We start from the raw sequence: 24708 nt of genomic DNA, 5'->3' as shown, positions 1-24708 counted from the left end.
GACCTGGGACAGACAATGTCCTGGTGAGATGCTGGGGCCTGGGAGCCCCAGGGGCAGGTCTGATCTCATAGGCAGCAGAGAGCCAGGAGCCCAGAGGGGTGAGGTGGTCTGAGGTGAAAGGATTCCCACAAACCCTCTTTGGTCACTTTCAGGCCACGAAATCCAAGAAGCCCATTATGTTGCCTGTGACATTCATGGATGGGACCACCAAGACCCTGCTGACAGACTCAGCCACCACGGCCAAAGAGCTCTGCAACGCGCTGGCCGACAAGATCTCACTCAAGGACCGCTTCGGGTTCTCCCTCTACATTGCCCTGTTTGATAAGGTATGGCCCGCCCTGCAGAGCCGGCTCCAGGCACCACCCTGGGCTGCCCACTGGCTCCCAGCCCAGTGCTGCCACCTACTGGCGCAGGTCACCTTGCGTGGTTACTAATCTTCCAGGGCCTTGGTTTTCTGTTAGCTGGTGGTAACCCTAGCTCTGGCCAACTCTTCAGGAGCGCTCTTAAGCCACCAAAGAAAATGAAAGAATAGTGTAGACTGAAACCCAGAACTCGCCTTGATCATGTAGCAAAGCCATGTCGGCCCCCTTGGTACAGGAGAAACAACATGGCAGAGACAGGCTGTCAGAGCCTGCAGCCATTAGGCTCTCCAAGAGTCCATTTCCTCATTTATTAATGGGAATATAATTCCTCATCAGGTTGCTATGGTAATTTATTTTCACTCCTTAGTGACCACCTGGCACATCTAAGCCTGGAGCCTTCTCTGTGGAGCTGGGCCTGGGGATGGCTGATTTTGCCTCTATACCCAGCAGCATCCCCCACAGCAGAGGTGCCCCCCACCCTGCAGGTCCAGGGACAGAACCATGTGTCTGACACAATTTATCTGAATTTTTCTCCTGGACAGATAGATACCTCTTGCGTTTTCTTGCGTTTCTGATGGACCATTTATCCATCAGAGTTTCACAAAAGGCTTGTTCTAGGAAATGGGAACTCCATGAGGCTATTCCAGCTCAGAGCCCACGGCTGGGGTCCAGGACTCCCATGCTGGTCTGCCTCCAGGATACCTGAGCATCCCCCTGCCTCTCTCTGAGCCTATTTTGCATCCTAACAAGAACAGTTGGCACAGTTGATGTCTCTTTGTAGTCTTTCTCTGCTTGCTCACCCTTCCATTGGGTGACCTCCAGCCCTGTGCCCATAGGTGTCCTCCCTGGGCAGTGGCAGTGACCACGTCATGGATGCCATCTCCCAGTGTGAGCAGTATGCCAAGGAGCAGGGTGCCCAGGAGCGCAATGCCCCATGGAGGCTCTTCTTCCGCAAAGAGGTCTTCACACCCTGGCACAACCCCTCAGAAGACAACGTGGCCACCAATCTCATCTACCAGCAGGTGGTGCGAGGGGTCAAGTTTGGGGAGTACAGGTGTGAGAAGGTGAGTGCGGGAGACTCTCTGACTGAGCTTGCGTGGCTCACAGCCACCTGTTCCCCGAGTTCGGGCCGAGGGTCACTGTCTGTGACCCGCAGTTAGCTAATGCGGAGGTGAGCCGGCTGAGGGCGGCAGGGCCCGAGCTCCTCCTGGGCGAGGGCTTTGGAGGACAGCCCGCACTCTGCCAGTGGGAGGTGATCCTACACCGTTGTGGCCACTGCGCTCGGTGCAGAGGACATGCTTCCCACACTGCTGTAATGTTGTGAGTTGGTCTAGCAAACTCGGCTTTCTGAAGGATCGAGAGATCCAGTCATCAGACCGGAGTCTGCAAATGTGTGTCCTTTTATCTTTCTGAGGACAGGAGCAGCGTGGTTGTTTTGTTGTTGATGGTGATGATGGCTCTCATGATACCTGTGATTCTGCTGGTGACTATGATGGAGCAAGGAAGATGGAGATGATGGAAATGAGGGGATGGTTGGTGGTGGTGGCGGCGATGTTGGAAATAGTGGTGGTGTAGGTGGAGGTGTGAGGGCAGTGACGATGATGATGGTGGTGGTGATGGTGATGGTGGTGAGCTAATATTCGTGCATAATGTATTAGGACAGCCATATCAATTGCTAAAATTCTGAAATATTTTGAACTAGTTGGAAAATATCTACTGCCTTTAAGGCACCCAAGAGCCTTTCTTTACTGCCCTTGCTGCCAGAGCTGGGGGAGCCCCAGGCAGGCCATCACTGGGGCTGCCATGCACCAGCCACAGGCAGAGCAGGGGCAAATGCCTAGTGCCCACCTGGCTCTCTGGAGCCTCTGCACTAGAGCCTGTGGGTTGTTCAATACTTTGTCCCAAAGGGTGTAGTGATGGTGATGGTATTGGTAACAGTGATGCTCTCCCTTCACTGACAGTCTCTAGTGGTACCCAGGTCCCCACCCTCCAGGGCAGTCCCTGCCTGTTCTCTTGTCAGCCCCAGTTGCTGTCTCGCCAGGCTGAGGGTGTAGTGAGACCCATTACCAATGAGCTGGCTGGTCTCTCTGGGTCAGTTCTGGTACCTCTGGTGCCAAGAGCACCCAGGAGAAGGCAAGAGCCACAGGAGGCAGGGGCCCGGGGGCTTTGGTAGTCTGAAAGGGCTTCTCAGAGGCGGTATGAATGAGATCTCCACATACACCCCCAACCCCAACTTAGGAGGACGACCTGGCTGAGCTGGCCTCCCAGCAGTACTTTGTGGACTACGGCTCTGAGATGATCTTGGAGCGCCTCCTGAACCTCGTGCCCACCTACATCCCTGACCGCGAGATCACGCCCCTGAAGACACTCGAGAAGTGGGCCCAGTTAGCCATTGCTGCTCATAAGAAGGTAGGAAGGCCGGGAGGACTCTTGGAAGAGGGGCTCTCTGGTTACTGGGGCCAGGGAGTAAGCACCTGGGGAATCAAAAGAGTCACAGTTTTCACCTGACATGTCTGTCCACAGGCTGCAGGGGGCAGGATGGCACCCTTGACCTCCTGCTTCCCAGCAGCCTTCCTCCACCAGGGACATTAGTTCTCTCATGTCTTCTGTCATCTGCTCTGGCCTGGGTTCCAGGTATACAGAGATGGAGCACATCCAGCCCTGTGGCCTCATGAAGGAAGCCATGGGTGTAGGGGTGTTGGGAGTACCCACCCCTGGCCATGCACAAGCTCTTACTAGAGCCACAACTCAGGAGTTTGGTGCATGCTGGAGGAGGTCCTGGGAAGGGCGCCTTCCTTCCTCGTGCAAGAACTCTGGTCCACCTTCCTGCCTGGGGAACTTTAGGTCCGGATCCCCTTGGCGCCCTTGCTTGAGGTTTCAGGCCCATAACCAGCCCTGAGTAACTCCCTTCCAGGCTAAGGGGCTGCCCAAGTAGAGCAGGGGTAGCCTGCTGGGGAGGGGGTGGGAGAGCCTGGCTGCTGGAGGGGCCCCCGGGGCCTCCCCACTTCCAGGCCCTGGTCGTGTAAGAGCAGAATCATTTTTGCACACAAGTTGCCACAGGGCTTCACAGACCAGTGGTCTCTCAACCCCTCACCACATGGCCCCTTCCCACCCAGTCTCCACCCCTCCCTGAAGGCTCCCTGCACTCCCTCTACATCTAGGCCTGGCTCACCCCGAGGCTCTCCCCTCCCTTCCCCTCCAGAAGAAATACGTGCTCTCCCTCCATCCCTCCATCTCTCTATCCTTAGCAGTCTCCTCTCCATCACCCCTTACACTCAGCTGCTAAAGCCCATCCATTCCCTGTACCTGTGCTGGCTGGAATTGTGGGCTTTTTCTGTCACTCTGGTGAATTGGGAGCTCCCTGTGGGCAGGACCCACGTTTCCCTAGCAAGTGCTGATGTTGATGAGGAGGGCAGGTGATGGGGTGGCTGCAGACCTATGGGATGGGGTGAGGCTATGACACACAGGAAGGCACTGCAGCCCTGGGGCCACTCCTGGCCTGGGGACAGGGACATTTGATTTCCAAACAGAGCAAATATGATGTATTTTTGTTCTCTGTGCTTGTCTGCCCCCCTTCAGGGGATTTATGCCCAGAGGAGAACTGATTCCCAGAAGGTCAAGGAGGATGTTGTCAATTATGCCCGCTTCAAGTGGCCCTTGCTCTTCTCCAGGTTTTACGAAGCCTACAAATTCTCAGGTACCCGCAGCCCTCCTGCCTCCACAGCCTCTCCCCACCCTCACTCCGGCCCATGCAGGGGAGGGGTGGCCTGAGACAGGTGCCCCAGCCAGCCAGCTCCTGCCTGTGGGCTGCTTGGTGTCTCCAGGCTGGTATGCCAAGCGGGTCTTGCCTCCCACGTCCAGTTGGGCTCTGTGGCACACAGTGGGTGCTCAGCGGCACACTGGGTTGAACAACTGAAAGCATCTACATAAGAGGGTGGCCCAGAGCGCGGGCTGGGCTGACTCTGTGAAGCTGAGAGTGGATGTGGCCAACACAAACCTGCACAGGCCGTTAGCTCAGCTGTCCTTGGGCTGTCATTTTGGGGTATCTGCTCCGTGCCAGGCCCCATGCTGGTGCCAGGGTTCACAAAACCACATTATCAGGTGGGAGGGAGCTTTGGGTCTCCATGAGTCCAAGCCCTTGCCACACCCACCTCACTGCAAGGCAGGGACTTGTCCACAGCTGCACGAAAACCAGTGGCACGGACTCACACCTAGTGTCCTGGTCCCAGCACTCTCTTCCCACCACACACTGGGTTTTGGCTTCTAGGGAGGTTGTGCTCTCTGAGGCTCAGTTTCCATTCTGTGAAATGGAAATCAACATACTCCCCGCCTTGGTGGTTGTGAGGATTGGGCAGGGCTGGGCCCAGGAGTGGGGAGGCATCCCTCTCAGGGCCTTGGTCTCTCCCCTAGGCCCCAGCCTCCCCAAAAACGACGTCATTGTGGCCGTCAACTGGACAGGTGTCTACTTCGTGGACGAGCAGGAGCAGGTGCTTCTGGAGCTGTCCTTCCCCGAGATCATGGCCGTGTCCAGCAGTAGGTTAGTCCCAGCTCCCCTGCACCCTACTTCAGTACAGGGCATGGGTGAGACTCAAGCTCAGAGTCCTGATTCAGCTCTGTCTGAACTGAGGAGGGGCAGAGGGACACACAGATGAGGAAAGAAAGGGCTCCTGGAGCTCTCCTGAGGGTCATGGGCCTTTGAGGGGAGTCTCCAGTTCACAGAGGACATCACCGAGGTGCAGTGGCCTGTCCTGGTCATGTGTCATCAAGCAGTTTGTGCAGACCCCTCAGGCCCCCTCCCTCCTAACGGGGTTGGGGAGGGAGGTCTTTAGGGCGCATTAGTGGTTCTGAGGTGGGCGCGGGTGGTTAGGATAGTCAGGGGCAGTCGAGTGTGTATAGAAAGATCCTGGCCTGAGAATCAGGGGCCTGGGTGGGACTCACCTCCATGCCCTCATCCCTAAAATAGAGGTCTTAGTACTTTTCCTCAGTAGCTGTGGTGACAAGTGCATGCAACAATCAGTTGGAGAGTGCTTTGTAAACTGAAAAGTGTGGTGCATGTGGGAACAAGGGTGGGTTCCTGGCATTCCCAGCAGTCCCTCCAGCTTCTGGGGCTTGTAGGATTGTCTCTGGGATGCATCAGTGTGGGCCAGGGTTGGGCCATGGCCAGCTTTAAGCAGGCATGTGCCAGGCACAGAGGATGCAGTGGTGACAAGCTAGTCCTCCCCTTCTGGAAGCTTCAGTCAAGAGGGGAGATGGATATTCAACAGGTTATGTTAAAGCTGGAGCAGTGTAATGAAGGCTGTAGGAAGGAAGGGAAGGCTTCCTGGAGGAAGGGGTATCCACGCTGAGACTAAAGGGTGATTAGGAATTAGACAGCAAAAGGGAAGTGGGCTGGGCTACTGCAGGCCTCCCTCCGACCATGTGTGACTTTGGCTGGGCCATGTCTGACTCAGGCTGAGCTGTGTCTGACCTGGGCCGTGTCTCACCCTGGCTAGGCCAGCCTCTCTCTGGCTAGGCAGTGTCTGAGTGGGCTGGCCTTGGTCTCCTTCAGGGAGTGCCGTGTCTTGCTCTCGATGGGCTGCTCTGAACTGGGCTGTGCTTCGTGTCACTCGGGCTGGGCAGGACTGACCCCGGCTGGGCCCTGTTCTCCGTGTTGGTCCTGCAGGGGAGCGAAACTGACAGCCCCCAGCTTCACACTGGCCACCATCAAGGGGGACGAGTATACCTTCACCTCCAGCAACGCCGAGGACATCCGTGACCTAGTGGTCACCTTTCTGGAGGGGCTCCGGAAGAGGTCTAAGTATGTGGTGGCCCTGCAGGACAACCCCAACCCTGGTGAGTGGCTCCTGGCACGGGCTGCCAGGCACCAGGGTCAGGGCATCAGGCAGATCACACTCCTTGGCCTTGGTCTGGCGCTCAAACCTGCCAGTGCCTCCTACCCATCCTTCCCCAGATACCCTCAGCCCCAACTGAGCCAAATAGCCAAACTCTGCGCCTTCCATCTGTGCTGTGGGGACCCTTCTTCTCCCTCCCTCTGGTCTTTAATACTTACCCTGTCACCTTCTCCAGGTGAGATCAGGGGTTCCTCCTCAGTGTTTGCCAAATACCCCCCATCTTCAGATGATGACAACATTAGCAGTTACCCCAACTGAGCTTCCCTAGAGCTTGCTGGGCCCCGGGCAGAACGGTGAAAAGAGAGGGGAAACGGACCCTGACCCTGCCCTCAATGGGGACAGGGGGTAGACACAGACAGTGACAGTCCCTTTGACAGTGCAGTGACCAGGGAAGCCCAGAGGCTGTGGGAGCCCAGAAGAGAGGCCCCGGGGAGCCTGGGGTCAGGGAGGAAAATGTGTGTGAGTGTTTGAGGCAGAGAGCAGATCACAGACCAAGCACTGAAGCTGGAGAAAGCTGGCATGCCTGGGACTGCAGAGTTTGGTTTGGCTGGGGTGGGGGAGGGAAGAGAGAGAGGGGAAGGGGCGAGAGCAAGGTGGAAGACTTCGAGAAGGCCAGCCCACAGCAGGCTCTCTGAGCTTGTCAGGGAGTGTGGGCTTTCTCCTAAGGGCAATGGGGAGCCACAGAAGGCTGTGAGCAGGGAACTGGCCCACTCTGATGGCCGTGTCTGTGTGGAGGGCTATGGCAAGGTGGAGGCCTGGTGGCCAGTGAGCAGACACGAGTGGAACAGGGCCTTAGTTGTTCTTCAGCGTGAGGGGCGGCTTATAGGCCATCAACCCAAATAAAGGTGTTTCACCCAGACTCTCTCTCTGCCCGCATGTGCCCTCTCCCCACTGCCCACCAGCCGGTGAGGACTCGGGCTTCCTCAGCTTTGCCAAGGGAGATCTCATCATCCTGGACCACGACACGGGAGAGCAGGTCATGAACTCGGGCTGGGCCAATGGCATCAATGAGCGGACCAAGCAGCGCGGGGACTTCCCCACCGACTGCGTGTATGTCATGCCCACAGTCACCATGCCCCTGCGGGAGATTGTGGTACGTGGATGGGGGTTCTCTCGAGTCCTTGTTTGTCTCTTTTCCGTATCTGAGTGAGGGGTTACAATAGATACATGGCCTGCAGCTTCTGTGAAGATGATCTGGGTGTCCAATGGGGCCACAAACTTAAAGTTGGGGCAGCTATCAAACCTGGAGAGGGGCCTAGAAACTGCATCAGATGGGGAACTACCCAGGGGCGGGGGGGGGGGGGGCAGGGACATCACTTAGCTCTGTCTGAAAGGGCAGTGAGGGCAGAGCTGGGAGGGAAGTCCCTGGTTCTTTGGAGTCAACTTGAGCGCAGCACTGAGAACTCAGAGCTCAGCTTTTCCAAGCAGCTCCCGTTCACTGGGCGGTTCTCACACTGTCTCCTCCCGCCTTGTCCAGCATTTCTGACTGACCCAACCTGGTTCAGACACAGGGCACCGAGGGAAGGGTCCTGAGCCCAGCATGATGGAGACGCCAGTAACTTCAGAGATCACAAGGAGCAAAGGGGCTCCCAGGGTCAGAATGGTCCCAGGGTATCCCCACAGTGACAGTCCCCCTTACCCCAGTCCAGAAGGCTCTGTGCTATGTTGTGATGATCCCAGGAGCTCCAGGCCGAGAGCTGACCTCAGCCCCCTGTCTCTCTGTCTCTAGGCCCTGGTCACCATGACCCCTGACCAGAGGCAAGATGTTATCCGACTCCTGCAGCTGCGAGCACCAGAGCCCGAGGTGCGCGCCAAGCCCTACACACTGGAGGAATTTTCCTACGACTACTTCAGGTGACAGGGAAAGGGGAAGGGAGCCCTGGGATGGCAAACTGCAAGATTCTGCGGTTCTCTGGTGGGGACATCACAAAGTGGCCCCACCTCTGAGCAGGGCCTGGTCAGAGGGAGCCAGGGGACAGTTTCTGTCAGTCAAGATGACCCTTCTAGGGTGTGTCATCTTACCCTTCCTTCATTTAAGAGCTTGTGGCTGTGCCCATCCCAGACGAGGTCCTGGGCACTCATGACTCACCATCCTGGTGGGGAGATGGGCACAAAGCCAGGCAGCTGTGATTCTGTGTACCCAGCATTGTGATGGGCTGTTGGGGACAGAGGAGAGGCTTCCCGCAGGAGGTGGCCTCTGCGCTGAGCTATGGAGGGGCTAACTGGGGTAGAGCACATGCCGAGGCCAGAGCAGAGAGGAGCAGGAGTGAGGGGACTGGGGAGGTGGCAGGGCTGTCTGGGGCACATGTTAGAAGCTTAGTTATCCAGCTGAGAAGGTAAGACCAAGGAGGGCTGGTACCTGCCCTAGGTCACAGGGCAGCTGGGAAGAACAGGGTCTGTTCCCTACCCTTGGCCTCCAGAAATGGGGCTGTGGATGGGGGTGGGTCTCATAACTTGGGTGTCAGTTAATGCTGACTGTCCCTGTGCCACATCAGGCCCCCGCCCAAGCACACACTGAGCCGTGTGATGGTGTCCAAGGCCCGAGGGAAGGACCGGCTGTGGAGCCACACACGGGAGCCGCTCAAGCAGGCGCTGCTCAAGAAGATCCTGGGCAGCGAGGAGCTCTCGCAGGAGGCCTGCATGGCCTTCATCGATATCCACACTGACAGGGGTGGGAGGCACGGAAGGGGGTGCAGGGCGGGGTGGGCTGGGCCCTTACCTCTAGAGTTTTCATCTAGGCACCTACTTCCTTCTGAGGGCCCAGCTGGGTCCTGGGCAGATGTGGAGGGACACTGATGGAGCAGCTCCATCCATGTGCCAGGGACCTTACAGTATGCAAGGAGCCACCTCACCTGTTGTCTCTTCAGACCCTATTATTCAGTTGACAGTACTGTGCCATGTTCTGAGCCAGGCATGGAGACATGGCGTTGACCAGACCCAGTCCCTGGCCTCAGGGGAGACATGCTGACCAAGATCAGTGCTATGATGGAGGTGGGCAGGGAGAGCTTCCTGGAGGAAGTGATATCTAAGCTGAGACTTGAAAACTGGAAAGGCCTTGCTTAGCCGGTCAAAGGGCAGATAGGTGGGGGTATTCCAGACAGAGGGAGCAGCATGCACAAAGGCCCTTTAGCAAAACAAAGCAAGGCTGTTTCCAGGGCACAAAATAATTCAACACAGCTGGAGGGCAGATTCCAGAAAGGAATCTAAAGATGTGGGCTGACTCATGAAGGGTTCCCAAGCCCTGTTAAGGAGCTTGGACCATGCCCCGAGGCCATGGGGAGCCCCTGGCACAGTCAGACTAGTGATTCGGCAACCAGTGCATCCTGGTTGCTCTATGCACTTTGGATGTGGGATTAGGGGCCTGAGGAGGTGGCTGCAGGAGTCAAGGAGAGAGGGTTGGTGGTGAGCAAGGACCACAGGGTGGGAAAATAATGCCTATTTCCTAAGTGAGTAGCCTGAGGCCCAGTGCCACATGATCACGAGGCAAGCCCTATGGGAGAATGTGGCCTCCTGCTTCCTAGGCCAGTGCCACCCCCCGTTGGCCACAAGCTCTTCCTTGACGGCTCCCCAGCCATGCTCAAGTACATGGGTGACTACCCATCCAAGAGGATGCGCTCTGTTAATGAGCTAACCGACCAGATCTTTGAGGGTGCCCTGAAGGCCGAGCCCCTCAAGGATGAGGTATATGTGCAGATCCTGAAGCAGCTGACTGACAACCACATCAGGTGAGCCTGGGGTGGTGGGCAGGTAAGGGGGCAGGTCCCCATCCCTTGTGCTCACAGCTGAAGGGGATCTTAAAGTCATGTACCCATTGTGATGGGAGCTGCCTCCATCCCAAAGCAGCAGCTGGCTCTGCCTGGGAGAAGTCCTTCCTCACTCAGAGCAGGGAACCACCCTCAGGCCCCCTCAAGCCCTAGCTCTCCCTCAGGTGGGTCAAGAACCAAGAGGTGGCAGCTGTGCCCTCTGAGTCTGTCCTCCAAGTATAATAGGCCCAGGTCCTCGTAACTTCATGCCACTCCCTGCTTGAATCCTCCTGCCCAGCCCAGACTCTGCTGTCTGGCTGCAGGTTCAGGTCATGAGCAAATGTCCCATCCCTGGCTCAGGCTGAGCTGGGTGTCAGCTGGACGCTCTGGCTGAAAACTCTCATGGGCTAAAGGGGTTTGTCTCAGAGGCTATCACCTTCTTCTCCCTGCTGGGCCATACAACTGCAGGAGGGGGAAGTCAGGCACATGCTAGTCTCAGAGCCTGAGAGAAGCCCTACCATCTCCCCTTACGCCCAGACCCCCAACTCTCTCCCCAGCTGTGTCACTCTCTACATCTCTCACTCAAGAGCCATACACCAGATCTTTTCACACTGACAGACCTCTGTACGTGCCATGACCACAGCCAAGAAAACCTTTCATCTCCTTTGCATATCAGAATTTGTTTCATCTTTCAAAGCCTAGATCAAATGCCACCTCCTCCTAGGAGCCCTCCAAGCTTCCCTCCTGTGAGGCTCAAGGAGCTCAGACTGGTGCCTGAGGGAGCCCAGTGACTGGTCTAACTTAGTGCTATTCAAAGAGTGGGTGACTTAAAGAGCTCCTGCCAGAATAGAAATCACACACTGCTTCCTTCACAGGAAAGTCTTGCTAAGATAAAAAATCTTAGCTGAACCAAACAGAGTGCTTGGTGACATGGCTGACTGTCATTCTGGCATGAGCACCGTATCTCCATGTGGCTGATAACTGTGTGGCCCCTCATGGGTTGGCCGACCACACTTTAATTAGTACTGATTGGATCTAGCAGTCAGGGAGGGGTCTGTGTTGGTCCTCAGACGGGTGGGGGTCAGCCAGGCATGTGCTGCGGTGGTGAAGAGCTGAGGGGCATGCAGACCCCTGTGGAAGGCCCGAGGTGCCCTGCTGGACGCCGCGTCTGTTCCTGCAGGTATAGTGAGGAGCGGGGCTGGGAGCTGCTCTGGCTGTGCACGGGCCTCTTCCCCCCCAGCAACATCCTCCTGCCCCACGTGCAGCGCTTCGTGCAGTCCCGAAAGCACTGCCCGCTCGCCATCGACTGCCTGCAGCGGCTCCAGAAGGCCCTGAGGTGCGGCGGCAGGGGGCAGGGGTGGGGGCGGGGGCGGGCACCGGATGGGCTCCTGGCCACACCAGGCGTGTGGGACGGGTCCCTCTGGGGATGAGAACATGGCCACACAGCAAGCGGGACCCATCCCTGGGGTCCCACTGCCACCACCTGTGTGGTGGGTGTTATTCTCTTCCCACGGTACAGAAGAGCAACTGGAGGCTCTGAGAGGTTAAGTGACTGTCACCTGGTAGGAAGTGATGGGGAGGGATTAGAAGTGGGGTATTCTGTCTCCAGAAGTGCCCTCTGTTCCTTGCCTCGTGCACCCGCTGGCTCCTGACTTTGTCCCCTCCGTCCCCTGTGTTTAGAAACGGGTCCCGGAAGTACCCCCCCCACCTGGTGGAGGTGGAGGCCATCCAGCACAAAACCACCCAGATATTCCACAAGGTCTACTTTCCCGACGACACCGACGAGGTGAGGGCCACTGGCTTCTGTCCGTGGATGCCCCCGAAAACACCAGGCTCTCTTGGGGACACAGGGAGCAGCCCTGATGCCGCTCCCCACCATCCCCAAGTCTGCCCCCCCCCCCCCCCCCGTGGAGTCAGGGCTCAGTCAAGCAGCCACAGACTCCCTGGGTCAGGAGCCCTTGGGTTCCTGGTCCAACCTTCCGCCTCTGCCTCCATGAGCAGCCTCCTTGAGAAGGTCACCCCTCCCTCTCTCTGAGGAGGCTGTGCCTTGGAACAAAGTGCTTTCTTCCTCTGAGCCAACCTCTGTGCTGGTGCCCCCTCCCCGATGCCGCTCTGTTCTAGGCACAGGCCCACCTGTGCCCCAGCTCGGGCCTCCCCTATCGCCCTGAGCCCACTTTCCTCAGACCCCTTCCTTCCTCCCCTCACCTGACCTGATTGGGGGTCCCCGCCACCCTGGTCCCCTTGTCCAATGGTCCTGTTTGTCCTCCTGTCACACCCATTCGGTCAGGCTGCCTGCTGGCCTCCTCTCCTTACTCCAGCTCAGCACAGTGTCTCATTCAGATAAACGAGTCCAACATGGAAACTTTCAGTCTGAAAAGCGGTTTTAAAACTTGTCTAGAGACTAGAGACTCAGAAATGCCACAATAGCATTTCAGTCCCAGGGACAAAACTTTCTAAGATCCTTTCCTGTCCCCTCCAGTGGAAGGTGACGGGGAGCCCCACTCCCCATCCCACTCCTCCCTCCCTCTGTCTGAACTTCCCCAGACTCTCCAGTCCCTCCCACCCCACTCTGGGCTGCTTCCCCCTCTCTTTCCTCCTCCCCCTTCCTGGAATTTGCTTTCTTCTTCCTGGAGTCTCTCTCTTTCCAGCTGCCCCGTCCCCCTGCCGTCTCTGCTCCCTTGGCCCCATAACTCATGCTTGTACAGCCAGGCCCAGGACCCTAGAGGCCAAGGCCCAGTCTCTCTTGGAGGGTTGGGGAGGACATGACCTGGGGAGACCCAGGCAGGAGTTGCCTTTCTCTTTTCTCTTTTCTGGCTGTGCCTAGCTCTGGACCCGTGGGCAGCCCCTTCAGAGGGGGATGTCTTGCATAGGAGGGGGTCTGTCTAGTTGGAGGCACAGCCAGAGGGGCGTGAGCCAAGTCCCCCCCCCCCCCCCCCCCCCCCGCAAACCCCCAGGCCTTCGAGGTGGAGTCCAGCACTAAGGCCAAGGACTTCTGCCAGAACATCGCCGCCCGGCTGCTCCTCAAGTCCTCTGAGGGATTCAGCCTCTTTGTCAAAATTGCAGACAAGGTGGGTGGTGAGTCCTTGCCTATTGCTGGTCTGTCTATCGGGAAAATTTGCTGGAGCTATTGCTTCTCATGGGGCAGCAGGGGGAGGGGAGAGAGACAAAGGAGGGAGGGAGGGAGAGAGAGGCACTCTTGTATGTGGCATCCTACTGCGCGGTCTCCTTACATCCCCACATGCCCCCTTACAGGAGGCAGCTGCCCCGAAATCTCTCTCTGAGGCACTGCACAGCGTGGCCTCACACGAGCCCCCTCACCCCACCCAGCACGTGTACTTCCAGATTTGACTTGACTGGTCCCTCAGCTGCTGAGCTGAAGCCAATTAACCCTTGAAATGACCCTTGAAGGGAGGGTGATCATCCCACCTAATAGATCACGAAACCTGGGCTTAGAAAGGTTAGCTTCTTCAAGGTCACCCAGAAGGGACTGAGATCTAGTTGGGTCTGCCTGCAAAGCACAGGCCCCTGCCACCATCCCACATTGCCCTCCCCTTCTCTGCCCTTGGAGTCAAAAGCCCAGTGTCAAAGCCCCTTCCTGTGGGAAGGCTTCCCTGGCCAGCTGGGGCAGACCAGAGGCTCCCTCCGGGGCAATCCCAGTTCCCTGTGCATCCATGTCTGTCTCCTCACTTCATGACTGTCCCTGTGCCAGACACTGGGGACGAAGAGGAGATCTCAGTGAGGTCCTGGACCCAGGGTCGCTTAGAGCCTGCAGGAGGAGCAGAACGTGGACTGGGAAAATGTCCAAGGCAGGGACTGGGCCTTGTTCTCAGCCTTTTTCCCAGGGCCTAGGGCAGTGCTCAGTAGATCTTTGCTAAATGACAGAATGGAGTGATTGTCTCTCTGGGCAGGCTGTGTTCTGGAGACACCCAACAGGCACAGCTGGGGCAGGGTGCGGCTGTGGAGAAGGGGATGCCAGGAGGTCCCGGGGTGGGAAAGTCAGAAAACTCAGTATTGCTCAAACTAAGATGAGGGAACTAGAGTGGCCATGTCCTTAGGTCATCAGTGTGCCCGAGAATGACTTCTTCTTCGACTTCGTTCGACACCTGACAGACTGGATAAAGAAGGCACGGCCCGTCAAGGATGGTAACGTGAAGCTGGGTCCCGGGCTCATCTGAGGCCCAAAGCAGGGCACATGCTGGCTCAGTGTCATGCCACGACGCCCACCTGGGTGGGACCCGAGCTAGGGCCTCCTCCAGGGCTGGTGCTGGGCATGGGCACACCTTTGTACTGGGACCCTCTGGGTGACAAAGTGGCTGCCCTCTGCCACAGGAATCGTGCCCTCGCTCACCTACCAGGTGTTCTTCATGAAGAAGCTGTGGACCACCACGGTGCCAGGGAAGGACCCCATGGCTGATTCCATCTTCCACTATTACCAGGTGAGCTGCCCGGCGCCTCTCTGCTGTTGTTGCCTCATCTGTGGCCTTGTGTGGTTGTGAGAGCAGAGACCTGCCGCCCTTGCCAGGGGCAGGGCTGGTACCAGCACAGCCCTGAGAGATAGATCTGTTACGTTCTCTCTTCCCGGGTGCTCTTCTCTCGGTTCTTTCCCTCTTTACCTGCTGAGCTTTTCGATGTGAATTCAATCATCTTCTCTCTTCTTTTTAAACTAACATTTTATATTTCAGGTGTACAGCATAATGATTAAACAATCATATACTTTGCAAAGTGTTTCCTCCAGCACGGCTGGTGTGGCTCAGCGGTTGAGCATCAACCTGTGATCCAGGAGATCAAGGTTCAATTCCTGGTCAGGGCGCATGCCCGGGTTTCAGGCTCGATCCCCAGCAGGGGGCGTGCAGGAAGCAACCGATCAATGATTCTCATCATTGATGTTTCTATATCTCCCTCTCCCTTCCTCTCTCTGAAATCAATAAAAATATATTTTAAAAAAACAAAACAAATAAAAAGAAAAAAACAAAAAAGTGTGCCCTCCAGTATTTTCAGTACCCATCTGTCCCCATACATAGTTATTATAATATTTATTGACTGTCTTCCCTATGCTGTACTTTAGATCCCATGACTATTCTGTAATTACCAATCACTACTTCTCAATCCCTTCACCTTTTTCACCCAGTCTTTGCCCTCCCCCCTCTGGCAACCATCAGTCTGTTCTCTGTGTCTAAGAGTCTGTTTCTGTTTTGCTCATTTATTTTGTTCATTGGATTCCACATATAAGTGAAATCGTATGGTATTTGTCTTTCTCTAACTGACTTATTTCACTTAGCATAATACCCTGTAGGCCCATCCATACTGTCACAAATGGTAAAATTATATTCTTTCTTTATGGCGGAGTACTATTTCATTATATAAATGTCCCATAGCTTTTTTATCCATTCATCTGCTGATGGGCACTTGGGCTGCTCCCATAAACTTGCCTATTGTAAATAATGCTGCTATGAACATAGGGGTGCATATATTTTTTCAAATTAGCGTTTTGGGTTTCTTTGGATATATACCTAGAAGTAAAATTGCCAGATCATAAAGCAGTTATATTTTTAATTTTTTGAGGAACCTCCATACTGTTTTTCATCAATCATCTTATCTTAAGGGAAGTCTTCCCTGTCCTCAAGACTGTATCAGGTCACCTTATTTTATGTTCTCATAGCACGGAGAACAGTTCCGTCAAAGATTGGAATTATACTTTGGTTTGGTGTGGTGATTAATGTCTGTCCTTGCCTTGACTGTAAGTTCCATGAGCGTAAGGAGGGTATATGTTGTTGCTTAAAGGGCTTGGCTCATAGTAGATGCTCAATAAATATTTGTTGGCTTGATGGATGGGTGAGTAGGTGAATCAGTGACTCTGAATGGATGGGAGGATGGATGGTAAGTGAATTTATGAGTTGGATATTGGTGTGTGGATGGGTGAATGGGTCAGTAGGCGGGTGGGTGGGTAGATGGATTGACAAATGGGTACAGATGGACAGAGAGGTGGTAGGGTGGATGAGTATATCAGTGAGTATTTGAAAAGGTGGGTGGATAATAATTGACTCAGGTTTCTGACTTGCAGTTTGTCCTCAGGCCAGCCTCAGCTTCCTTGCACTTCAAATAAGAGAGTTGTAAGGCTCTCAGAGCCTGAGGGCAATGCTGGCCCTGCAGAGGGTTCACCTTGGCTTTTGAGTTACCAGAGTAACACCTCATTCTCAGTTACTCTGGTTCTGGGTCTGGGAGTTCAAGGTGGGGGATGGACTGGTACTGCTGATAAAACCAGCCGGTCTCAAGGGAACGCAATGGAAGGAGGCGGGTCTGAGAGGCTTTTCCCAATGAAGGACAGGCCTGGGAGGTCAGGGGCTGGGAATAGTCTCAGGTTCACCACTCTGAGTTTCTTCATTTTTGAAATGGGACTGCTCACCCCACTGGACTATTATGAGGGGAAATGACATACTATTCACACACAGCTATTTTGAACTGCCAAGTGCTGAATCTGTGCAGGCACAATCACTCTTGTCCTGCACTGTGCCATCTCCCTTTGAGGAGCAGTGTCAGCTGAGGCCCAACAAGCGGGTGGGCCCCAATGTGGGGTAAGGCAGTGGACCCGGCCTCAGGGTGTTAGGGAAGGAGCCCACTTCCTCCAAGTCCCTCCCTCCCTGTGACCTGCTCTGTCTCTGGCAGGAGTTGCCCAAGTATCTCCGAGGCTACCACAAGTGCACGCGGGAGGAGGTGCTGCAGCTGGGGGCGCTGATCTACAGGGTCAAGTTCGAGGAGGACAAGTCCTACTTCCCCAGTATCCCAAAGCTGCTACGGGAGCTGGTGCCCCAGGACCTCATCCGGCAGGTCTCGCCTGACGACTGGAAACGGGTGAGCACGGAGTTGGCAGTGGGAATAAAGTCCCCCACAATGGGTCTCTGGATACCCCAGGGGCCAAGGGTGCAGATGTTGGCCAACAGCCAACAGCCCAGGGAAGTCTCCGGTGGCCCTGTGTGTGATAAGGTCACCCTCCCATTCCCTCTCCACCCGCTTTAGTCTCCAGTCTTTTGGGCAAAGGATGTGCTGGCCACTTCGCAATAATTTTTCCTGTCCTGTTTACCGTGTTTACCATGGTGTCCTGACTTTACTTGATATTCTTTGGCCTGTTTGCTTGGGAGGGCAGGAATCCATTAACTGGGGTAAGGGGGTAGCCCCTCATGGCCTCCAGGACCCCCTCCTATGCCTGGCTCTCCAAGACCCATGACAGCTGCTGACAGCTCAGATGGGGCGGGAGGGGCGGGGAGAGCACCCTGACGCCCCTTCCCCTGCAGTCCATCGTCGCCTACTTCAACAAGCACGCGGGGAAGTCCAAGGAGGAGGCCAAGCTGGCCTTCCTGAAGCTCATCTTCAAGTGGCCCACCTTCGGCTCAGCTTTTTTCGAGGTGAAGGTACGCCGTGGGTGGCTCCTCAGAGAGGAGTAAGGAGGCAAGGAGGGGGTACGAGAAGGCACAGAGCCCCCTTCCCAGGACTGTGGGAGCCAGCGATGGCCTCTGCTGCCTGCCCTGCAGGGAAACTGAGGAAAGCCCCTCGGACTTGCCTCAGCCAGGTGTCTCGGCTAAGTGCTGAGCCCAGACTCAGTCCTGGGGCAGAAAGGGACAAGAGCTCACCCTGGCAGGAGAAGCAGATGTATAAACAGGTCAGAAGCATGGAGGATAATCTGCGGGGAGCTCTTGTCAAGGTGGCAGAGCCAGGGAAGCTCACTGAGACTGTAAAGGCTAGGCGGCTTCCTGGAGGAGGCAACACCTGAGCTTTCCAGGGAGATTCTGGGGAGACCGTTCCTGGCAGATAGCCTGAGCATAGACCCAGAGGTGTGAGAGCTCAGGCCGGGGCAAAAGGAGCAAGTGGGTAAGTGTGGCTGGATGTAGGGTAAGAGGTGAACAGACTGTCGTGAGAGGCAGGTTGGCAAGAGGCGAGGGGTTTTTCCTGCAGGTGGTGACCAGCCTTGGAGACTTCTGAACAAGAATGATGGGACCAGAGCTCCGCTCTGACTGCAGGGCGAGGGGTGGGTCTGGATGGAGAGGAGAGGATGACCTGCCACACCTAGGATGGGAGGCCTTCGAGAAGCCAGGCTGTGCACAGAACAGAGGGGCAGAGAAGTAGCTGGAGGCAGGTGTAAGGTTCCAGGAGGGTTTTTAAAGATGAGAGACATTTGGGCTGCGAGAGGAGATAGAAGAGGCTCCTAGAGAAGCAGGAGAGAGGGAATGGAGCTGCTGCACGGGAGAGTGGAAGAGGGGGTCATTGGGGACCAATTCAGGGGTTTGGGGTAACAGTGAGGGCCCAGCAAAGGTGGAAACTGTGAGACCATGGCAGGGCTGCCAGCTCCCTGCACCCTGGGCACCAAATAGGCAGAAGGAGAGGTCAACTTAATCCCAGCTGGGGCGTCTTCATTCCTGCCCCAAATGCACATGGTTTTCCCTGCTCTGGGTCCCCCACCTGATGGTTTTGGCTTTCTTTACTAGCAAACTACAGAGCCAAACTTCCCTGAGATCCTCTTAATTGCCATCAACAAGTATGGTGTCAGCCTCATCGATCCCAGAACCAAGGTGAGCAGTGACAGGGAAGAGCAGGCAGGGGCAGGCTACTCTGTCGGCACCTTTAACAAAGGCCTTGCCAGTTTATATCCTCACTTCACCTGCCCCCTTGGCCACACATCTTGAGAGGCTGTGTGTGTTTGTTCTGTCTACATCCTAACCCCTCAGCTGCTCCATCAAAATGGCTCTTCTAGAATTACTAACCCCTTGTTACTAAATCCAGTGAACTCTTTTAGTACTTGGCCTTTTAGCACCATCGGATGCTACCATCCACTCTCTCCTTCCCAAATGCTCTCTGCCTGTCTTGGTCAGGATGGCAGGCTGTGCTGGGGTAACTAATATTCATATTTATGGGCCAGGCAGTCCTCACCAAGGGACCAGAAGCACAGTTCTACCATGCGCACAGGAGGAGTACCACTGGACAGTTGGCGATAGGTGCCAATGACCACCGTCTTCCCCTCGGCTTCACGTGCCCCACTTTCTTGGTTTTCCACATATCTGTCTCTCCGTCATTGCTCTCAGACCTGTCCATGGGCTTCCCCTCTACCCAGGCCATAAATATTGTGTTCCCTAAGGTTCTGTCCTGTCTTCCTCTTGTCTCTTTCCTCAAACTTCCCCTGGACCGTCTTATCCAGGACCATAGCTTCAGTTCCTTTAGGCCCCCAACATTTCCAAGTCCAGTGCTGCATGCCCAACATTCTCCTGGACTTCCTTGGGTGTCCTGCCTGCTGGTCCCAGCCAAGACATGGAGGGGGAAGGCCCCTGCGTCCCACAGCAGCTCCATGCAGAGCTAGCCTCTACCCTCCTACTCTTTTCCCTAGGGCCCGAGGCCCTTCTTATGGGTGATGTCTGTGGGCTGGAGCTGAGGGGAGTGAGGCCAGAGGGTCCAGGCTGTGCAGCTTCAGACTTTCTGCTCCCCTAGGACATCTTGACCACTCACCCCTTCACCAAGATCTCCAACTGGAGCAGCGGCAACACCTACTTCCACATCACTATTGGGAACCTGGTGCGCGGGAGCAAATTGCTCTGTGAGACGTCACTGGTGAGAGCTCTTCTTTCCAGGCCTGGCGGGCTCCCCTGCCTCACCTGCAGCTTCAGCTACTCTCCTAGGCCCTGGAAAAAACATGGGGAGTGTGTGGCTTGGCCTGGGGTCAGGATCAAGGGTCAGGTTGGGATCAAGATCAGGTCAGTTTGAGGCTCAGCTTTAGGTCTGGGGGGAGGGGCTAATCTGGGGCTGAGGAGCAGACCCCTCCTCCAATAACTATTGTTTGAGTGCCTTCAGTACCTTGGGATTGAGCCTTCATTCCCTGAGTTCAACAGTAAAACCATTAGCAAGGAGGCCTCCTGAACTGGGCTCAATTTCCAAGGCATAGCTCACCTGGTAGCTCCTTTAGAATCACTCTTGGAAGTAGGCATCCAGGATTTGAGGGACCCACAAGCAAGGGCCTTAATGTGGGGTCTCAACAGCTTAGAACCTTAGACATCTGGATGGGTGGATAGAACCCCTCGACTGTATAGCTGGGGAGACAGCATCCAGAGCAGACCAAGACACCTTTGTCCAGGGTTCTGCCTTCTGCTGAGTTTTCTGGGAGCTGTGTTCTGCATCTGAGTGGGCTGGCCTTGTCCTTCTTCGTGCTCTGTTATCTTCTTGCCACTGTTTCCAGGGCTACAAGATGGATGACCTCCTGACTTCCTATATTAGCCAGATGCTCACGGCCATGAGCAAACAGCGGGGCTCCAGGAGTGGCAAGTGAACAGTGTGGAGATGGCACTGGCTCTGTGCCTGCACCCCAGGCAGCAGCTGGCTCAGGCCCATCAGCTACCTTTGCAGCTAGGGGAAGACCTTTGCCATCTGAGCAGGGAGGCTGGGCCAGCCAGCCACCAGTGACTGCGTCAGCTTGGACTCTGGCCTGCCTTCCAGTGAGGTGGCCTTGCTGGGATGCAAAACACCCCTCAAACCACCTGAGGCTCCTGGGCTGGATGTTGTCCTGGCTTGTTGTGGCCTTCCCAGTTGTAAGAGCCTGTGCTCCGTGCGTGCTTTTCTCATCTCAGACCAGCCCTGCCATGTGACCTCCTTTGGCTTTCAGTGCACCACTGGGACTCGGAATCAAGAGGACAACTTAGGTCTTCATACTGGGAGCAACCAGACCAAACAGACTGAATCAAGAATATTCTGAGACCTAAGGGACCAAACTAGTTTAATTCCCCTAAGTCCAGGATTCTCAGCTTGGGGAGGAGACAGACCACTTTTATATATTGCAGTGTGAGTGCTGAGCCCCTGCTTTCCTGATCACCTCAGGACATAAAGCATGTGTTTCACCTTCTGGCCCGAGAGTGTCTTTGTTGAGGGAATGAAAGGAGGAGGGAAAGAGTATGTGGGGACAGGGCCCTGTGTGTGTGTGTGTGTGTGTGTGTGTGTGTGTGATCTGTTTAACGTTCTCCTTGGCCTATATGTAAAGGAGGGTTTGGGGGTAGGTGTGCCTGAGCTCAAGGGGTGATTGAAAGAGACTTAAAGGAACTGGCGGAGACAGGGGCAGATTGCAGAGAAACGCTGGACATTAGCCTGGGAGGTGAGGACCTAAGTGTGCATGGGCAGGAAATCAAGGAGAGACTGCCTTCTGAGCCTTAACAGAGCCAGTGAAGCCAGAGTGGCCCTTGTATCCCACCAGAAACATCTCCTTGGCTCATCAAGAAACCACTGACAACCCCAAGAACAACTCTGCCTTGGGTTAAATCCTTACATCTGGTGGGTGCTTATAAAATGCTGTCACCAGGAAGGAACAGCCAAGTTGGCTATGACCTGGGCAGATCTGAGGGTGGGGGCTTCAGACAAGGAAGGTGTGATTTGGGGCTGTGGCTGGGAATGAGTGCCTAGAGAAGTGACAGTGGAGAATCCCCTTGAAGTGGGTGTGCTTGTGATCTGCCTCAGGGTTCCCTGATACTCCAGCAGAGCCAAGTCCTGCTTTCCTCACACATCCATGTGTCTAGTGTCATCTGCACCTAGGTGCCTAAGCAGCTGCCTGTGGGAGGGGGTGAGGCCGGTTGTGGAAATGGAGGTCTCAAACCCCTGCTTTCTGGGGTAGTCATGTTGCTGTCAAAGACCTCTCTGTCCCCACAATGGTTACATGACTCCAAAGTCAGCCCACGATGAATCTGAACCATGACCTGGGCAGGCCTGAGGATGCTGCAGGTCTGCCCCTTCGCCATCATCACAGAGATGGGGATACTGAGGCCCAGAGAAGAAGTGTGTATAGGTGCTGGTCACCTAGTGGAACTCAATCCACCGCTTTCTAACTTTGGGCTCCCAGACAGAAGGAGCTCCAGATGCTTGTTCTAAGCTCTAGTTTCCCTTCAAGGACAAAGGCCATTCGGTGTGCATGGGACTATGCCCATCATTCCACTGGGGAATCAGCCAACAGCAAGCTATTAGAAAGCACCCCACTTCACATTAGCTCACAAAAAGTGCATGTGGGATAAAATTTTTGCCCCCAACTCATGCCCAAGTTACCTCTCATTTTCTGACTCAGGATGGCATCACTCTTGCACTCATTCCCTAGTCTTGGTCAGCCTGAGTCATCACAGAAGGGTCCAAAGAACACCAGTTACCTTCTGCATCGATGAAAGGTTGCCTTTATTTACATGCTGATGTTCACCACAGCTGCCCCATTAGCAGGGAATACAATCAAGGGTGCGGATGAGACAAGCCCTGTGTCACCCAGAGAACAACCAGTTCCAGCTCCGAAACCACAACAGCTGTTTTTCTCTTGCCTATACCCTGGAGTTGCACCCTTTATAGAAAGTCTAGACCAGAACATTCTCCGTAGAACCTCAAATGCTCTTTTGCCCTCCTTTCTTGACCACTCCCCATCACTGCCTTTAGGCACAGAGAGGAAACGGAAGAAAGGGGCAAGATGTGGCTAATTCTTATTTGAAGACAGCCCAGAGGAGGGGGGAATGCTGGATGCGGCGGAAAACATAAAACAGGATCATTGGGAGTATTCAATAGTAGGGGTCCTTTTGGGTTGTGTTTCAGGGTAAGGGACGGGACCTCTGTGGAGGAAACTGCTGGTTCCTTTGCCTTCTGATACTGCAGTATGGAGGGTGGTCTCTCTGTTGGCCTCCTACGTGGGTACTTGGGTGGGTTCAAAGGCCTCCGTAACGGGCACCGGTTATGTAACATTTTCTGTAGCAGGCGTGGTGGTTTCCTGGACTGGCTGTGCTCCTCTGGCTTGGAGGCTTTCAGTATCTGTGGGATAGAAAAGACAAAAACACAGACTCCTCAAATGTCACTTCCCCAATCTCTGCTGGTCATGTGGTGAAATCCTAGTCATCTTCAAAACGTTAGTCCCTCACTTACCATCTCAGGTTCTTTCTCCCTGCTTCTCCCTATCCCAGACTCTGCAAACTTTATCATGGTCCTCCAATTCAGCATGGCGCTGGAATTGAAGGGTCTACTGTGTGAGGCTCTAGCTCCCCTCAGGAGACAGAAATTGATATCTTCTTAAAGTTCATGCATTTCACAACCATTGTTTTAAAAATGAACACAATAAAAACAAAGAGAAAAAAAAAAAGAAAAAGAAATAAAATGAACACTCCTCTGTTAGAATAGGAGTTTTCTATGGTGAGAGACTTTGTCTTGCTTGCCACTACATACACAGCGCTGTCACACAGTAAGTACTCAATAATTTTTATCTAACTGACTGATAGAAAAAATAGAAGGTGGAGGCATCTTCTAGCAATGGAGCTAGGCACCTGATTCTTAAGACTAATTAAAAACTGGATAATATACAAAACCAAGAAAGCACCTTAAATTATATAAGAATTTACAATAAGGGAGGAACTGTGGGGCCAAAATCTAGAAGAAAGTGAGAATCCAAAGCAGTAAGCCCAGAACTCAGTTATTTTTTACCCTGAATGCAACTTCAATCTGGAAGAAACAGCTGCACACATGAGCTTTATCTTTTGTTAGCTTCACAGGAGGAAGGAGATTTTTTATTGCTCTTAAGTTGAATTTGTAGGTCAACTGAATTTTAGGACAACAAATACTGTAATACTAGGTTTTCTAATTCATGAATGTGGTATATTGCTCCATTTATTTGGGTCTTCTTTCTCTCAGCAAACATTTGTAGTTTTCAGTTTTATGTTGTTATAAATGCTATTTAAAATATTTTAAATTTCCAATTACTCATTGCTAATATAAAGACATACCAGTGATTTCTCTGTATATTGACCTTATATCCTGAGACACTGCTTAACCCACTTATTATTTCCAGTAGGCTTGTTTGTTGTTTGATTCCTTAGAATTTTTTTTTATTCAAAATATTACAGATGTTCCCTTTTTTCCCCATTGCCCCCTTCCACCCCACACCCACTCCCCACCCCAGGCCTCTACCACACTATTGTCTGTGTCCATGGGTTGTGAATATATGCATATAACTTCTTTGATTATTCTCTCCACCCCCACCCCTCCATCCCCACCTCCCTCTGAGATTCCTCAGTCTGTTCCTTGCTTCTGTGTCACTGAATCTATTTTGTTCATTAGATTATTGTGTTTAGATTCCACATATAAGTGAGATCATGTGATGTTTGTCTTTCTCTGCCTGGCTTATTTCGCTTAGCATAATACTCTCTAGGTCCATCCATACTGTCCCAAAGGGTACGAGATCCTTCTTCTTTACAGCTGCATAGTATTACATGGTGTACATGTCCCACAGCTTTTTTATCCACTCATCTACTGATGGGCACTTGGGCTGTTTCCAGATCTTAGCTATTGTAAACTGCACTGCTATGAACATAGGGGGGCATATATTCTTCCTGATTAGTGTTTCAGGATTCTTAGGATATGTTCCTAGCTCAGCGTTGCTAATCATCAGAGAGATGCAAATTAAAACCACAATGAGGTATCACTTCACACCTGTCAGAATGGCTGCCATCAACAAATCAACAAATGACAAGTGCTGGTGAGGGTGTGGAGAAAGCAGACCCCTGGTACACTGCTGGTGGGAATGCAGACTGGTGCAACCACTATGGAAAACGGTATAGAGGTTCCTCAAAAAATTAAAAATGGAGCTGCCTTTTGAACCAGTGATCCTTAGAATTTTTTAATGTAAATAATCATATCTGCAAATCAGGAGTTTTATTTCTTCCTTTATGCCTGTCATTT

General features: G+C 54.0%; 1 protein-coding gene across 4 annotated transcripts in view; it reads left to right on the top strand.

Annotated features, from left to right (window-relative positions):
- Positions 1–20863, top strand: part of MYO7A (myosin VIIA) — a 66482-nt gene extending 45619 nt beyond the window's left edge. For 2 of the 4 annotated variants that reach the window (XM_087822199.1, XM_087822200.1), the window contains 20 exons: positions 153–326; positions 1199–1426; positions 2601–2771; positions 3942–4059; positions 4773–4899; positions 5911–6194; positions 7156–7346; positions 7983–8107; positions 8749–8924; positions 9825–9978; positions 11177–11332; positions 11677–11782; positions 12951–13064; positions 14052–14139; positions 14326–14432; positions 16660–16845; positions 17286–17402; positions 18474–18557; positions 19468–19587; positions 20210–20863. In XM_087822199.1, the coding sequence (XP_087678325.1) occupies positions 153–326; positions 1199–1426; positions 2601–2771; positions 3942–4059; positions 4773–4899; positions 5911–6194; positions 7156–7346; positions 7983–8107; positions 8749–8924; positions 9825–9978; positions 11177–11332; positions 11677–11782; positions 12951–13064; positions 14052–14139; positions 14326–14432; positions 16660–16845; positions 17286–17402; positions 18474–18557; positions 19468–19587; positions 20210–20299 (2916 nt within the window). In that variant the 3' untranslated portion in view covers positions 20300–20863. The remainder of the gene's footprint in view (positions 1–152; positions 327–1198; positions 1427–2600; positions 2772–3941; positions 4060–4772; positions 4900–5910; positions 6195–7155; positions 7347–7982; positions 8108–8748; positions 8925–9824; positions 9979–11176; positions 11333–11676; positions 11783–12950; positions 13065–14051; positions 14140–14325; positions 14433–16659; positions 16846–17285; positions 17403–18473; positions 18558–19467; positions 19588–20209) is intronic. The other 2 variants (XM_087822202.1, XM_087822201.1) reach the window with 2 other exon arrangements.
- Positions 20864–24708: the final 3845 nt, after the last annotated feature.

Source organism: Miniopterus natalensis, chromosome 11 (assembly GCF_054644295.1).
Source record: "Miniopterus natalensis isolate mMinNat1 chromosome 11, mMinNat1.hap1, whole genome shotgun sequence".
Classification (NCBI taxonomy): domain Eukaryota; kingdom Metazoa; phylum Chordata; class Mammalia; order Chiroptera; family Miniopteridae; genus Miniopterus; species Miniopterus natalensis.
The sequence above is the reverse complement of the archived record's forward strand: the minus strand, read 5'-3'. Positions and strand labels throughout refer to the sequence as shown.